This window comes from Melanostigma gelatinosum, assembly GCF_949748355.1.
Source record: "Melanostigma gelatinosum genome assembly, chromosome: 21".
NCBI classification, from domain to species: domain Eukaryota; kingdom Metazoa; phylum Chordata; class Actinopteri; order Perciformes; family Zoarcidae; genus Melanostigma; species Melanostigma gelatinosum.
In genome coordinates this window covers 736,428-752,973 of record NC_136654.1, presented here as the reverse complement: position 1 = coordinate 752,973, position 16,546 = coordinate 736,428, and the positions used below count along the sequence as shown (strand labels likewise).

General features: G+C 44.6%; 1 protein-coding gene across 1 annotated transcript in view; it reads left to right on the top strand.

Moving 5' to 3' along the window:
• The window catches only part of ankfn1a (ankyrin repeat and fibronectin type III domain containing 1a), a gene marked incomplete at its 5' end in the record, with an annotated part of 75,496 nt that overhangs the window by 40,773 nt on the left and 18,177 nt on the right, over window positions 1–16,546 (top strand). Inside the window, 7 exons of the mRNA XM_079293925.1 lie at window positions 1,450–1,644; window positions 3,757–3,870; window positions 6,996–7,093; window positions 10,827–10,917; window positions 11,905–12,012; window positions 15,763–15,862; window positions 16,200–16,332. Coding sequence (XP_079150051.1) covers window positions 1,450–1,644; window positions 3,757–3,870; window positions 6,996–7,093; window positions 10,827–10,917; window positions 11,905–12,012; window positions 15,763–15,862; window positions 16,200–16,332 — 839 coding nt within the window. The remainder of the gene's footprint in view (window positions 1–1,449; window positions 1,645–3,756; window positions 3,871–6,995; window positions 7,094–10,826; window positions 10,918–11,904; window positions 12,013–15,762; window positions 15,863–16,199; window positions 16,333–16,546) is intronic.

Here is a 16,546-nt window from a genome sequence, read left to right as displayed (position 1 = left end):
TGCACCGTACCTTAGTTGAAAACAGTGCAGCTTAATGCACCGCACCGAGTTGAAAACAGTGCACCTTAATGCACCGTACCTCAGTTGAAAACAGTTTACCTTAATGCACCGCACCAAGTTTAAAACAGTGCACCTTAATGCACCGTACCGAGTTGAAAACAGTGCACCTTAATGCACCGTACCGAGTTGAAAACAGTGCACCTTAATGCACCATACCGAGTTGAAAACAGTGCACCTTAATGCACCGCACCGAGTTGAAAACAGTGCACCTTAATGCACCGTACCTCAGTTGAAAACAGTGCACCTTAATGCACCGTACCTTAGTTGAAAACAGTGCACCTTTATGCACCGTACCTTAGTTGAAAACAGTGCACCTTAATGCACCGTACCTTTGTTGAAAGCAGTGCACCTTAATGCACCGTACCGAGTTGAAAACAGTGCACCTTAATGCACCGTACCTTAGTTGAAAACAGTGCACCTTAATGCACGTACCTTTGTTGAAAGCAGTGCACCTTAATGCACCGCACCAAGTTGAAAACAGTGCACCTTAATGCACCGTACCGGGTTGAAGACAGTGCACCTTAATGCACCGCACCGAGTTGAAAACAGTGCACCTTAATGCACCGCACCGAGTTGAAAACAGTGCACCTTAATGCACCGTACCTTAGTTGAAAACAGTGCACCTTAATGCACCGTACCGGGTTGAAGACAGTGCACCTTAATGCACCGCACCGAGTTGAAAACAGTGCACCTTAATGCACCGCACCGAGTTGAAAACAGTGCACCTTAATGCACCGTACCGAGTTGAAAACAGTGCACCTTAATGCACCGTACCGAGTTGAAAACGGTGCACCTTAATACACCGTACCTTAGTTGAAAACGGTGCACCTTAATGCACCGCACCAAGTTGAAAACGGTGCACCTTCATGCACCGTACCTTAGTTGAAAACGGTGCACCTTCATGCACCGTTCCTCAGTTGAAAACAGTGCACCTTAATGCACCGTACCTCAGTTGAAAACGGTGCACCTTAATGCACCGTACCTTAGTTGAAAACGGTGCACCTTCATGCACCGTTCCTCAGTTGAAAACGGTGCACCTTAATGCACCGTACCTTAGTTGAAAACGGTGCACCTTCATGCACCGTTCCTCAGTTGAAAACGGTGCACCTTAATGCACCGTACCTTAGTTGAAAACGGTGCACCTTAATGCACCGTACCTTAGTTGAAAACGGTGCACCTTAATGCACCGTACCTTAGTTGAAAACGGTGCACCTTAATGCACCGTACCTTAGTTGAAAACGGTGCACCTTAATGCACCGTACCTTAGTTGAAAACAGTGCACCTTAATGCACCGTACCTTTGTTGAAAGCAGTGCACCTTAATGCACCGTACAGGGTTGAAAACGGTGCATTAAATGCTCTCTGTGTGATCCTGTGTTTCCTGTCCTAGTCGTGAGCGTGGAGAGTCGGGAGGCCCACCTGAGCTCTCTGGTGTCGGAGGCCGAGCGGCGGGCGGCCGATCTCACCGCTCAGGCGCAGAGAGACGGCCTCTCTCTGGAGGCCTGCCAGAAGGACAAACAACTGAAAGCCTGGGAGTGGAGGAGCAAGCTGTACAAACGCATGACCGCGGGCTTCCAGCATGCACGTGAGTCCTGTGTATGTGTGTGTGTGTGTGTTACAGCTGACCTCCACGCAGCACCGCCATTCATCAGATGAGAGGTTACATTCATTTATTCTTTTGTCCAAAAAGCAGCTTTGACAGAAAGAACCTGCAGCAGATCAATGAGAGAACAAGTGGCACCGGTTTCAAATCCCACTCGACACACAAGGAACGAGATCATTAGAATGAAACATTTCGGGTTCTTATATCTTATATAAGAGACATGCTGACAGCTCTGAACATGAAGGTCTTACAGTAATGCTGTCGATTATGAAGGAGCATCAAAAGGATATACTCAAGTACAAGTACTGCCATAGTAAATGTACTTAGTAACATTCCACCACTGGAGGTGTATATTGTCTGTTCAGTGATTTGATTTAATCTTTTTATTTATTTATATTTATATTATGTTCAGATTTATTGGAACATTCATTCTGAGGCTGAACTCAAACTGATGAATTTAACTCCACAACAAACAGTAATGAAGTCTTTGTTATGACGGAAACGTGTCACTTATTACAGTTTGTTAGATTTCATGAAAGTATTTTTCATTTCAGAGATCATTTCCAGCTCTGTGTGATATTCCTGTAGAGGCTAATAAAGCTTCTATTCACTTTACTGTGGTCTGTTTGAAGGGACTGGTCACATTTCTAGTTGGAATCATACGAACACAAAGAGACACAACACAAGATGCAAAACATCTGGATTACATCTCGTAAAGCCGTGTTCACACCAAACGCGTAGATTTTTTGACGCATGAGTAGATTACATACAAAGTCTCTGCACAGACGCGATGAGACTGGCGCACCGCGATCGCCAACACGTGAGTTGAAATTTTTCAACTTCTGCGAAATATTCGCGTGACGCTGTGGCGCGATAGCCTATCAGCGTTGAGTTGCTCCCCCTGTCATCACTGACTTCCTGCCATTGTTGAATCAGGAAATAAATCCTGTAGCCGTCTGTTTTCACCCAGAGCTCTACGATACCTCATATCAACAGAGACCGGACCAAACTATGTGTATGCATGTGTGTGTGTAAACCATACGGTACAAACAATGAATAGACGCCGTATTTACGTCTACGTGACGTTATTGAGTGCTGGTGGAGCTGCTACGATGTTAGCATAGCCTAGCACCGACCCATCAGAGCTCCATTGAGAAGACAAGTAACCTACAAATCGGCGGCATCATTACGTAGTTATTTCGGAGTCCCTTTTTGTCGGAGAAGACAAGTACAAATCGGCATCATTACGTAGTTATTTCGGAGTCCCTTTTTGTCGGAGAAGACAAGTACAAATCGGCATCATTACGTAGTTATTTCGGAGTCCCTTTTTGTCGGTTTACTGCCATTGAATCGCAGCCAAATCAGTTTATTTAGTGTTCCTACAGCTGTAGTAAACAGCGACCGGTGGCTTGCTAGACAGTGAATACAGCTCGATACAATCCACAGAGCTCCTCTGAACAATGTTATGAACCAGACATGACGGCGTTTGGCATTCCGACGTTTGAGGGACTTCCACAACACGTACAAAGCAGCAATTGTCCTTATTCCTTTCATGGTTGACAGCGGAAAGAGATTTTGGTGTTTGGTGTGAACAAGAAGTGGAACGATTATAAAGACTGTAAAGAAGTTAACAAAACTACGAGAAAACAGCAAAACAAGATGCAAAAATGAGATGAAAAAAATAGAACGGGAAACAAAAAGAGATGCAAAAGATAAGATTAGATTAGATAATCCTCTGTTAATCCCACAGAGTGGACAAAACAACAAGAAACATCTGTAAAAAACGAATCAAGAACATAAAAACAAATCAAGAAAATAAAAACTAATCAAGAAAATGTTCTCATTTAAGTAATTTACAGTCAGAGTTTAAGAGCTCATAGAAATGTGTTTCACGTTCTCACTCAAACACTTTCATTTAGGAGCTACAGTCCAACACAGATACTGTGTAGAGAAGAGAAGATCAGCAGACGATCAATAACTTCATCACATCTGTTTCATCTAATAAAGTCGATTTATGTTTTTACACCCGAGTACTAAAGAGTCAGGATTCATCTCAGCTGTTTGGACCACTGATAAACTTGAGCCCCTGCTCAGGTGCCCCGGAGACCCCGTCTATGGTTCGTCTGAGCGTGAGCAGTAGCAGCTCGCTGAGCATCAGCTTCCAGGAGCCTCAGTGTCTGAACTCTACTGTGGTGACCAAGTACAGAGGTACACACACAACCATACACACACGCACACAACCATACACACACAACCATACATACACACCCACACAACCATACACACACACACAACCATACACACACACACACACAACCATACACACACAACCATACACACACAACCATACACACACACACACAACCATACACACACAACCATACACACACACACACACAACCATACACACACACACACACAACCATACACACACACACATACAACCATACACACACAACCATACATACACACACACACAACCATACACACACACACACACAACCATACACACACAACCATACATACACACACACAACCATACACACACAACCATACATACACACACACAACCATACACACACAACCATACATACACACACACACAACCATACACACACACACAACCATACACACACACACATACAACCATACACACACAACCATACATACACACACACAACCATACACACACAACCATACATACACACACACACAACCATACACACACACACACACAACCATACACACAACCATACATACACACACAACCATACACACACAACCATACACACACACACACACAACCATACACACACAACCATACACACACACACACACACACAACCATACACACACACACACAACCATACACACACACACACACAAAACCATACACACACACACACACAACCATACACACACACACACACAACCATACACACACAACCATACATACACACACACACAACCATACACACACACACAACCATACATACACACACACACACAACCATACATACACACACACACACACACACACACACAACCATACACACACACACACAACCATACACACACACACACAACCATACACACACACACACAACCATACACACACACAACCATACATACACACACACACAACCATACACGCACACACACACAACCATACATACACACACACAACCATACATACACACACACACAATCCTACACACACACACACACAACCATACATACACACACACACACAACCATACACACACACACAACCATACACACACAACCATACACACACACACAACCATACACACACACAACCATACATACACACACAACCATACACACACACACACAACCATACACACACACACAACCATACACTCACACAACCATACATACAAACACACAACCATACACACACACACACACAACCATACACACACAACCATACATACACACACACACACAACCATACACACACACACAACCATACATACACACACACACACAACCATACACACACACAACCATACATACACACACACACACACACAACCATACATACACACACACACACAACCATACACACACACACACTACCATACACACACACACACACACACAACCATACACACACACAACCATACACACACACAACCATACACACACACACACAACCATACACACAACCATACATACACACACAACCATACATACACACACACACACAACCATACATACACACACACAACCATACACACACAACCACACATACATACACACACGTACACAACCATACACACACACATACAACCATACATACACACACACACACACACACACAACCACACACACTCACATACACACACACAACCATACATACACACACACACATACACACATACACACACACACACACACACAACCATACACACACATACACAACCACACACACTCACATACACACACACACATACACAACGATACACACACACATACACACACACACACACACACACACAACCATACACACACACACACATACACACATACACACACATACACAACCATACACACACACACACACATACACACACAACCATACACACACACATACACACATACACACACACACACACACACACACAACCATACACACACATACACAACCACACACACTCACATACACACACACACACATACACAATGATACATACACACACACACACACACAACCATACACACACACATACACACACACACACATACACAACCATACACACGCACACACATACACGCGCACACACACACACACATACACACACATACACACACACATACGCACACACACAGACACACACGCACACATACACACACACACATACACATCCACACACAACCACACACACACACACATACACACACAACCACACACACACATACACACACACACGTACACACACACAACCGCACACACACGCACACACACTTACACACACAACCATACATACACACACGCACACAACCATACACACACACACGCGCACATATATACACACACACACACAACCATACACACACACACACGCGCACATATATACACACACACACACAACCATACACACACACACGCGCACATATATACACACACACACACAACCATACATACACACACAGTTTTTTATTTCAAAAAAGTGTTTGTGCAGCAGCTTGTGTGAAGAAGCACAAACATCCTTCTGCTTGATTTGTAGCTACCTTTTGGATATGAATGCGTGTTTGTGTTGATCAGTGTTGTATAGTTCACAAAGTATCTATTGTTCTATTTCCTCGTACAATGACATGAAATGTGAACAGTTAACCTTCAGGACGTCTTTTGTTAAATGTTATAAAAGCAGAGAAACATGTTAGAGACAAACAGGGAGTTTATTACACATTATATTTCATAGTATACAGTCTTATTATAGTCGTTTAACAACCTCTGTACGATGTTTTAAACCAGAGAGGCACAGAGAAGAATTCATGGCTCTGATTCTCACCCACTGAACAAAGACAAAGAGACGATTAGAGACGTCCGGAGGCTGAGAGACGAGCAGCGAGAAGGTTAACGGAGATCTGCTCCTCTCAGGAGGAACTATTGATTTCCAATGAAAAGACTGTTAACTGTCAGAGCCTTGTGGGCTCTTAACCTGTGTGTGTGTGTGTGTGTGTGTGTGTGTGTGTGTGTGTGTGTGTGTGTGTGTGTGTGTGTGTGTGTGTGTGTGTGTGTGTGTGTGTGTGTGTGTGTGTGTGTGTGTGTGTGTGTGTGTGTGTGCGTGCGTGCGCGTGCGCAGTGGAGTGGAGCTGCCTGAAGGATTTCTCGCTGCTTGCTGGAGAGATTGTGTTGGATAATCTTCAGACCCTCAAGTGCACCATCAGCAGCCTCACGACGGTAACAACAGCATCCGTCCTCCTCTACCTCCTCCGCCTCCTCTACCTCCTCCTCTACCTCCTCCTCTACCTCCTCCGCCTCCTCTACCTCCTCCTCTACCTCCTCCGCCTCCTCTACCTCCTCCTCTACCTCCTCCTCTACCTCCTCCGCCTCCTCTACCTCCTCCTCTACCTCCTCCGCCTCCTCTACCTCCTCCTCTACCTCCTCCGCCTCCTCTTCCTCCTCTACCTCCTCCTCTACCTCCTCCGCCTCCTCTACCTCCTCCTCTACCTCCTCCGCCTCCTCTTCCTCCTCTACCTCCTCCTCTACCTCCTCCGCCTCCTCTACCTCCTCCTCTACCTCCTCCGCCTCCTCTTCCTCCTCTACCTCCTCCTCTACCTCCTCCGCCTCCTCTACCTCCTCCGCCTCCTCTTCCTCCTCTACCTCCTCCTCTACCTCCTCCGCCTCCTATACCTCCTCCTCTACCTCCTCCGCCTCCTCTTCCTCCTCTACCTCCTCCTCTACCTCCTCCGCCTCCTCTACCTCCTCCTCCTCCTCTACCTCCTCCGCCTCCTCTACCTCCTCCTCTACCTCCTCCGCCTCCTCTTCCTCCTCTACCTCCTCCTCTACCTCCTCTGCCTCCTCTACCTCCTCCTCCTCCTCTGCCTCCTCTTCCTCCTCTACCTCCTCCTCCTCCTCTACCTCCTCCGCATCCTCTACCTCCTCCTCCTCCTCTACCTCCTCCTCCTCCTGTACCTCCTCCGCCTCCTCTACCTCCTCCGCCTCCTCTACCTCCTCCTCCTCCTCTACCTTCTCCGCCTCCTCTACCTCCTCTACCTCCTCCTCCTCCCCTACCTCCTCCTCCTCCTCTACCTCCTCCTCCTCCTCTACCTCCTCCGCCTCCTCTACCTCCTCCTCTACCTCCTCCGCCTCCTCTTCCTCCTCTACCTCCTCTGCCTCCTCTACCTCCTCCTCCTCCTCTACCTTCTCCGCCTCCTCTACCTCCTCCTCCTCCTCTACCTCCTCTTCCTCCTCTACCTCCTCCGCCTCCTCTACCTCCTCCTCTACCTCCTCCTCCTCCTCTACCTCCTCCGCCTCCTCTGCCTCCTCCGCCTCCTCTACCTCCTCTTCCTCCTCTACCTCCTCCGCCTCCTCTACCTCCTCCTCCTCCTCTACCTCCTCCGCCTCCTCTACCTCCTCCTCCTCCTCTACCTTCTCCGCCTCCTCTACCTCCTCCTCCTCCTCCTCTACCTCCTCCTCCTCCTCCTCTACCTCCTCCTCCTCCTGTACCTCCTCTACCTCCTCCGCCTCCTCCGCCTCCTCTACCTCCTCCTCCTCCTCTACCTTCTCTGCCTCCTCTACCTCCTCCGCCTCCTCTACCTCCTCCTCCTCCTCTACCTTCTCCGCCTCCTCTACCTCCTCCTCCTCCTCTACCTCCTCCTCTTCCTCCTCCTCCTGTACCTCCTCCGCCTCCTCTACCTCCTCCTCCTCCTCTACCTTCTCCGCCTCCTCTACCTCCTCCTCCTCCTGTACCTCCTCCGCCTCCTCTACCTCCTCTACCTCCTCCGCCTCCTGTACCTCCTCCTCCTCTACCTCCTCCTCCTCCTCCTCTTCCTCCTCTACCTCCTCCTCTACCGCCTCCTCCTCCTCCGTGTTTAGTGATTGAGGCCTTATAGCAGCTGCTTCCTGTTCGGCACACTAACAGACGCTCTTCTTCTTCTTCTCTGCCTCGTCTCCTTCATGTTTTGGTATCTCTTCATATTCTGCTGTCGTTTGTTCGTTGAGTGGCATCAGTGGCATTTGGAGAGTGTGCCGTCCTTCATTATGCATCCTGTGCATCACCGTCTGACACGTAAATACATCGACTGTGGTGCATCTGCTGTTTGCCATTTAGAGCGTCAAGCGGCGTTCAGATGCTTCCACATAAGAACTGAAAACATTTAGAAGAGAACGGAAAGGCTGAGACAGACTGTGGCCGTCCAATGAGCTCATCCTAATCCACAACAAATGTTGCTGTGAACAGCACTGATTTACAAAACAACCTACAAGAGGCTGAAAAAAACGACCACAAAGAGACGTAAAACAATGACAAAGAGACAACAACTCACCACATAAAGGAGCAAAACAACCACAAAGACACACAGAGCGACCAAAAAGACTGTACCACTACAAAGAGACACTTCACCTCCACTAACAGACAAAGAGACACAAAACTGCGACAAATGGATGCTAAACGTAACAACTCAACACAAAATGACGACAAAGAGATGCTAAACAACTACAAAGAGAAGCTAAACAACTACAAAGAGATGCTAAACAACTACAAAGAGATGCTAAACAACTACAAAGAGAAGCTAAACAACTACAAAGAGATGCTAAACAACTACAAAGAGATGCTAAACAACTACACAGAGATGCTAAACAACTACAAATAGATGCTAAACAACTACAAAGAGATGCTAAACAACTACAAAGAGATGCTAAACAACTACAAAGAGATGCTAAACAACTACAAAGAGATGCTAAACAACTACAAAGAGATGCTAAACAACTACACAGATATGCTAAACAACTACAAATAGATGCTAAACAACTACAAAGAGATGCTAAACAACTACAAAGAGATGCTAAACAACTACAAAGAGATGCTAAACAACTACAAAGAGATGCTAAACAACTACAAAGAGATGCTAAACAACTACAAAGAGATGCTAAACAACTACACAGAGATGCTAAACAACTACAAATAGATGCTAAACAACTACAAAGAGATGCTAAACAACACAAAGATATGCTAAACAACTACAAAGAGATGCTAAACAACTACAAAGAGATGCTAAACAACTACAAAGAGATGCTAAACAACTACACAGAGATGCTAAACAACTACAAAGAGATGCTAAACAACTACAAAGAGATGCTAAACAACTACAAAGAGATGCTAAACAACTACAAAGAGATGCTAAACAACACAAAGAGATGCTAAACAACTAGAAAGAGAAGCTAAACAACTAGAAAGAGATGCTAAACAACTACAAAGAGATGCTAAACAACTACAAAGATATGCTAAACAACTACAAAGAGAAGCTAAACAACTACAATGAGATGCTAAACAACTACAATGAGATGCTAAACAACTACAAAGAGATGCTAAACAACTAGAAAGAGAAGCTAAACAACTAGAAAGAGATGCTAAACAACTACAAAGAGATGCTAAACAACTACAAAGATATGCTAAACAACTACAAAGAGATGCTAAACAACTACAATGAGATGCTAAACAACTACAATGAGATGCTAAACAACTACAAAGAGAAGCTAAACAACTACAAAGACATGCTAAACAACTACAAAGAGATGCTAAACAACTACAAAGAGATGCTAAACAACTAGAAAGAGACACAAAATGACAAGAGGCACACAAACGACCGCAAGAACCAAACCAACCTTTTCCATGTCCCACTTTGTAGAGCTGACTCGCAGACAGAGAAACCTTCTAATCATGGACTCTGTGAATGTCTCCTTTCAGACCTGCACATTGTGTCTTTATATATATATATATAAAAATATATATAAATATATAAATATATATATATATTTATACATATATATATATATATATTCTAGTATGTCAGGAGAAGCAGTGGATTTCTTTTTGTGTTAAGTCAACGTCGGCCATCTTTACTTGGTGTAACCTGGAGCGTTGATGGTCTTGATGGACATTAATGTGCTACTGTGTGTTCTTACGGTTCAGGGTCGACTCTACTACGTCCGGGTGTCGGCGTACAACATGAAGGGCTGGGGTCCTCCGGCCTCCTCCCTGCCTCCATCTGCAGCTCCCTCCAGTGAGTTCTATACTTCTACTCTTCTTCTCTGATCGACTCTGATCAATACTGCACATTATAAAAGGATATCTTCAGTGATGACCTCATGAGTACAGACGACTGTCGTTGGTTCAAAAACCATCAGTTGATTTGTCAAAAGACAGAAAATTAATAATCACAATGTTTTATTAAAATATGTTCTGGTTGCATCTTCTCAAATGTGAGGATTTGATGATTTAATTTTAATTTTATGCACCAATCACCAAGCTAAAGTACTTATAAGTGCTAAAGTACTTATATGTGCTAAAGTACTTGTATGTGCTAAAGTACTTATATGTGCTAAAGTACTTGTATGTGCTAAAGTACTTATATGTGCTAAAGTACTTATATGTGCTAAAGTACTTGTATGTGCTAAAGTACTTGTATGTGCTAAAGTACTTATATGTGCTAAAGTACTTATATGTGCTAAAGTACTTGTATGTGCTAAAGTACTTGTATGTGCTAAAGTACTTATATGTGCTAAAGTACTTATATGTGCTAAAGTACTTGTATGTGCTAAAGTACTTGTATGTGCTAAAGTACTTGTATGTGCTAAAGTATTGTATGTGCTAAAGTACTTGTATGTGCTAAAGTACTTGTATGTGCTAAAGTACTTGTATGTGCTAAAGTACTTGAATGTGCAAAAGTACTTATATGTGATATAGTACTTGTATGTGCTAAAGTACTTATATGTGCTAAAGTACTTATATGTGCTAAAGTACTTGTATGTGCTAAAGTACTTGTATGTGCTAAAGTACTTATATGTGTTAAAGTACGTATATCTCACTGTTTGTCCTCCAGTCTTTTGTTGAGGACGTCCTCTCACTGTTGGTCCTCCGGTCTTTTGTTGAGGACGTCCTCTCACTGTTGGTCCTCCGGTCTTTTGTTGAGGACGTCCTCTCACTGTTGGTCCTCCGGTCTTTTGTTGAGGACGTCCTCTCACTGTTGGTCCTCCGGTCTTTTGTTCAGATTGGAGGGAGAGCGACGGTCGGGGGCCCAGGAGGCGGGGCCACATCGAGGCCATGGAGCGTCTGCTGCAGCAGGTCCGAGCTACTCACACACACTACTGCTGTGGAGGTGAGTTGTTTACTGACGCTGTAACACCAGAAGTGTCCTTAAAGGTCTGTCAGCAAACGTCACCACCTTTTGTCTTCATCTAAGTCTAAATTTGATAAAGTTGTTGCCGGCCCCACAGCTGTAAAATCTCCTCCTCATCCAGACGCACTTTAAAGCTCCACTATTTAATACTTTTAATATTAATATGAAATGACGCTTGTTATTAGCAGACAGACACAGCCGCCGACATAAAGAAGCAAAACAACCACAGAGAGACACAAAACTGCTACAAAGAGACATAAAACAAAGAAATGCTGTGTAACAGACTTTAAGTCATCCTGTCATCAGTGTGATGGCAGGAGAAGTGGGAGGCAGACCTTCAACACCATCGGAAACACACACGGGTTTTAGAAAAATGAATGTGAAAGCTTGTTGCAGAAATAAATCTGTGAAAGCTGAAGTTCTTTTCATTCCTCATGACTGTCAACACGGTGAAGTCACAGTGAGGTACAGAGAGATGGATGTAGAGAAAGTCTAAGAGTACCTGAACAGGTAGAGAACAGAGTACCTGAACAAGTAGAGAACATAGTACCTGAACAGGTAGAGAACAGAGTACCTGAACAGGTAGAGAACAGAGTACCTGAACAGGTAGAGAACAGAGTACCTGAACAAGTAGAGAACATAGTACCTGAACAGGTAGAGAACAGAGTACCTGAACAGGTAGAGAACAGAGTACCTGAACAGGTAGAGAACAGAGTACCTGAACAGGTAGAGAACAGAGTACCTGAACAGGTAGAGAACATAGTACCTGAACAGGTAGAGAACAGAGTACCTGAACAGGTAGAGAACAGAGTACCTGAACAGGTAGAGAACAGAGTACCTGAACAAGTAGAGAACATAGTACCTGAACATGTAGTGAACAGAGTACCTGAACAGGTAGAGAACAGAGTACCTGAACAGGTAGAGAACAGAGTACCTGAACAGGTAGAGAACAGAGTACCTGAACAGGTAGAGAACATAGTACCTGAACAGGTAGAGAACAGAGTACCTGAACAGGTAGAGAACAGAGTACCTGAACAAGTAGAGAACATAGTACCTGAACATGTAGTGAACAGAGTACCTGAACAGGTAGAGAACAGAGTACCTGAACAGGTAGAGAACAGAGTACCTGAACAGGTAGAGAACAGAGTACCTGAACAGGTAGATAAAATAGTACCTGAACAGGTAGAGAACAGAGTACCTGAACAGGTAGAGAACATAGTACCTGAACAGGTAGAGAACAGAGTACCTGAACAAGTAGAGAACATAGTACCTGAACATGTAGTGAACAGAGTACCTGAACAGGTAGAGAACAGAGTACCTGAACAGGTAGAGAACAGAGTACCTGAACAAGTAGAGAACAGAGTACCTGAACAGGTAGTGAACAGAGTACCTGAACAGGTAGAGAACATAGTACCTGAACAGGTAGAGAACAGAGTACCTGAACAGGTAGAGAACAGAGTACCTGAACAGGTAGAGAACATAGTACCTGAACAGGTAGAGAACAGAGTACCTGAACAAGTAGAGAACATAGTACCTGAACATGTAGTGAACAGAGTACCTGAACATGTAGTGAACAGAGTACCTAAACAGGTAGAGAACAGAGTACCTAAACAGGTAGAGAACATAGTACCTGAACAGGTAGAGAACAGAGTACCTGAACAGGTAGAGAACAGAGTACCTGAACAGGTAGAGAACAGAGTACCTGAACAGGTAGAGAACAGAGTACCTGAACAGGTAGAGAACAGAGTACCTGAACAGGTAGAGAACAGAGTACCTGAACAGGTAGAGAACATAGTACCTGAGCAGGTAGTGAACAGAGTACCTGAACAGGTAGAGAACAGAGTACCTGAACAGGTAGAGAACAGAGTACCTGAACAGGTAGAGAACAGAGTACCTGAACAGGTAGAGAACATAGTACCTGAACAGGTAGAGAACAGAGTACCTGAACAGGTAGAGAACATAGTACCTGAACAGGTAGAGAACAGAGTACCTGAACAGGTAGTGAACAGAGTACCTGAACAGGTAGTGAACAGAGTACCTGAACAGGTAGAGAACAGAGTACCTGAACAGGTAGAGAACAGAGTACCTGAACAGGTAGAGAACATAGTACCTGAACAGGTAGAGAACAGAGTACCTGAACAGGTAGAGAACAGAGTACCTGAACAGGTAGAGAACATAGTACCTGAACAGGTAGAGAACAGAGTACCTGAACAAGTAGAGAACATAGTACCTGAACATGTAGTGAACAGAGTACCTAAACAGGTAGAGAACAGAGTACCTAAACAGGTAGAGAACATAGTACCTGAACAGGTAGAGAACAGAGTACCTGAACAGGTAGAGAACAGAGTACCTGAACAGGTAGAGAACAGAGTACCTGAACAGGTAGAGAACAGAGTACCTGAACAGGTAGAGAACAGAGTACCTGAACAGGTAGAGAACAGAGTACCTGAACAGGTAGAGAACATAGTACCTGAGCAGGTAGTGAACAGAGTACCTGAACAGGTAGAGAACAGAGTACCTGAACAGGTAGAGAACAGAGTACCTGAACAGGTAGAGAACAGAGTACCTGAACAGGTAGAGAACATAGTACCTGAACAGGTAGAGAACAGAGTACCTGAACAGGTAGAGAACATAGTACCTGAACAGGTAGAGAACAGAGTACCTGAACAGGTAGTGAACAGAGTACCTGAACAGGTAGTGAACAGAGTACCTGAACAGGTAGAGAACAGAGTACCTGAACAGGTAGAGAACAGAGTACCTGAACAGGTAGAGAACATAGTACCTGAACAGGTAGAGAACAGAGTACCTGAACAGGTAGAGAACAGAGTACCTGAACAGGTAGAGAACATAGTACCTGAACAGGTAGAGAACAGAGTACCTGAACAAGTAGAGAACATAGTACCTGAACATGTAGTGAACAGAGTACCTGAACAGGTAGAGAACAGAGTACCTAAACAGGTAGAGAACAGAGTACCTGAACAGGTAGAGAACAGAGTACCTGAACAAGTAGAGAACAGAGTACCTGAACAGGTAGTGAACAGAGTACCTGAACAGGTAGAGAACATAGTACCTGAACAGGTAGAGAACAGAGTACCTGAACAGGTAGAGAACAGAGTACCTGAACAAGTAGAGAACATAGTACCTGAACAGGTAGTGAACAGAGTACCTGAACAGGTAGAGAACAGAGTACCTGAACAGGTAGAGAACAGAGTACCTGAACAGGTAGAGAACAGAGTACCTGAACAGGTAGAGAACAGAGTACCTAAACAGGTAGAGAACAGAGTACCTAAACAGGTAGAGAACATAGTACCTGAACAGGTAGAGAACAGAGTACCTGAACAGGTAGAGAACAGAGTACCTGAACAGGTAGAGAACAGAGTACCTGAACAGGTAGAGAACAGAGTACCTGAACAGGTAGAGAACATAGTACCTGAGCAGGTAGTGAACAGAGTACCTGAACAGGTAGAGAACACACACACGTACACACTCACACGCACACACACACATACACACACACAGTGACCTTTGTCAGAAGATAAATGTCTTCATGTTATTGATGTAGAACATTGTTCAGATTGATGGATGATGATCAGGAATCATCTGTCAGCAAGTAGACCTCTACTGATGTTAACATTCATTCTGCTCCTTGTTTTGCTTCTTCCTCCTCCTCCTCTTGCTCTTCCTTCTTCCGCTCCTTCTTCCTCCTCCTCTTCCTCTTCCTGTGTGCAGACTCCTCAAAGCTCCAGAACCCGAGCAGGAAGCAGTCTGTGTCCAGAAGTCTGAAGCATCTCTTTAACTCCTCCAACAAGTTTGTGAAGACTCTGAGGAGGTTTGTTCTGAACAAAAACTAACTACGCAAGTCTAACAACAACATTTCCATTCAGAGTTGAACAAAGTGTACATAAAAACACCTGATTTGACACAGAACCCTTAAAGAAGTATAAATATACATAATATCTGTTCTTGACTAAATCCTGCTGCCACAAATACTCACTAAACGTGGATTAATCCGCCACTGAAAATAGTCCCCATCAAAGTCAGTATTTGCTGCTGTTTGTTTGAACGCTTCACCTCTCTGATGTTATCAATGACGTCAATAGAAGAAACACACATCCTGTCCATCAATAGACCTGGTTTTAATGGAGCCCTGTGCTGTGGGTCTACAGGGGGATCTACCTGGCTGCTGTCTTCTACCACAAGGACAGTTTACTGGTCACGGCCGAGGACCAGATCCCCATCGTGGAGGTGGACGATTCCTATAGCAGCTCCTTAATGCAGGACTTCCTCTGGTTCACCAAGGTACGGGCTGCTACGGGGGCTTTATTACCCAGCATGCAAAGTAGTATGTGGTCTCCATCTTTATGCAGATCCAGACGTCTGACGCTAACGTTAGCTCAGCTTGTTTCTCTGATAACTTGAGATCCAGACGTCTGATGCTAACGTTAGCTCAGCTTGTTTCTCCGATAACTTAAGATCCAGACGTCTGATGCTAACGTTAGCTCAGCTTGTTTCT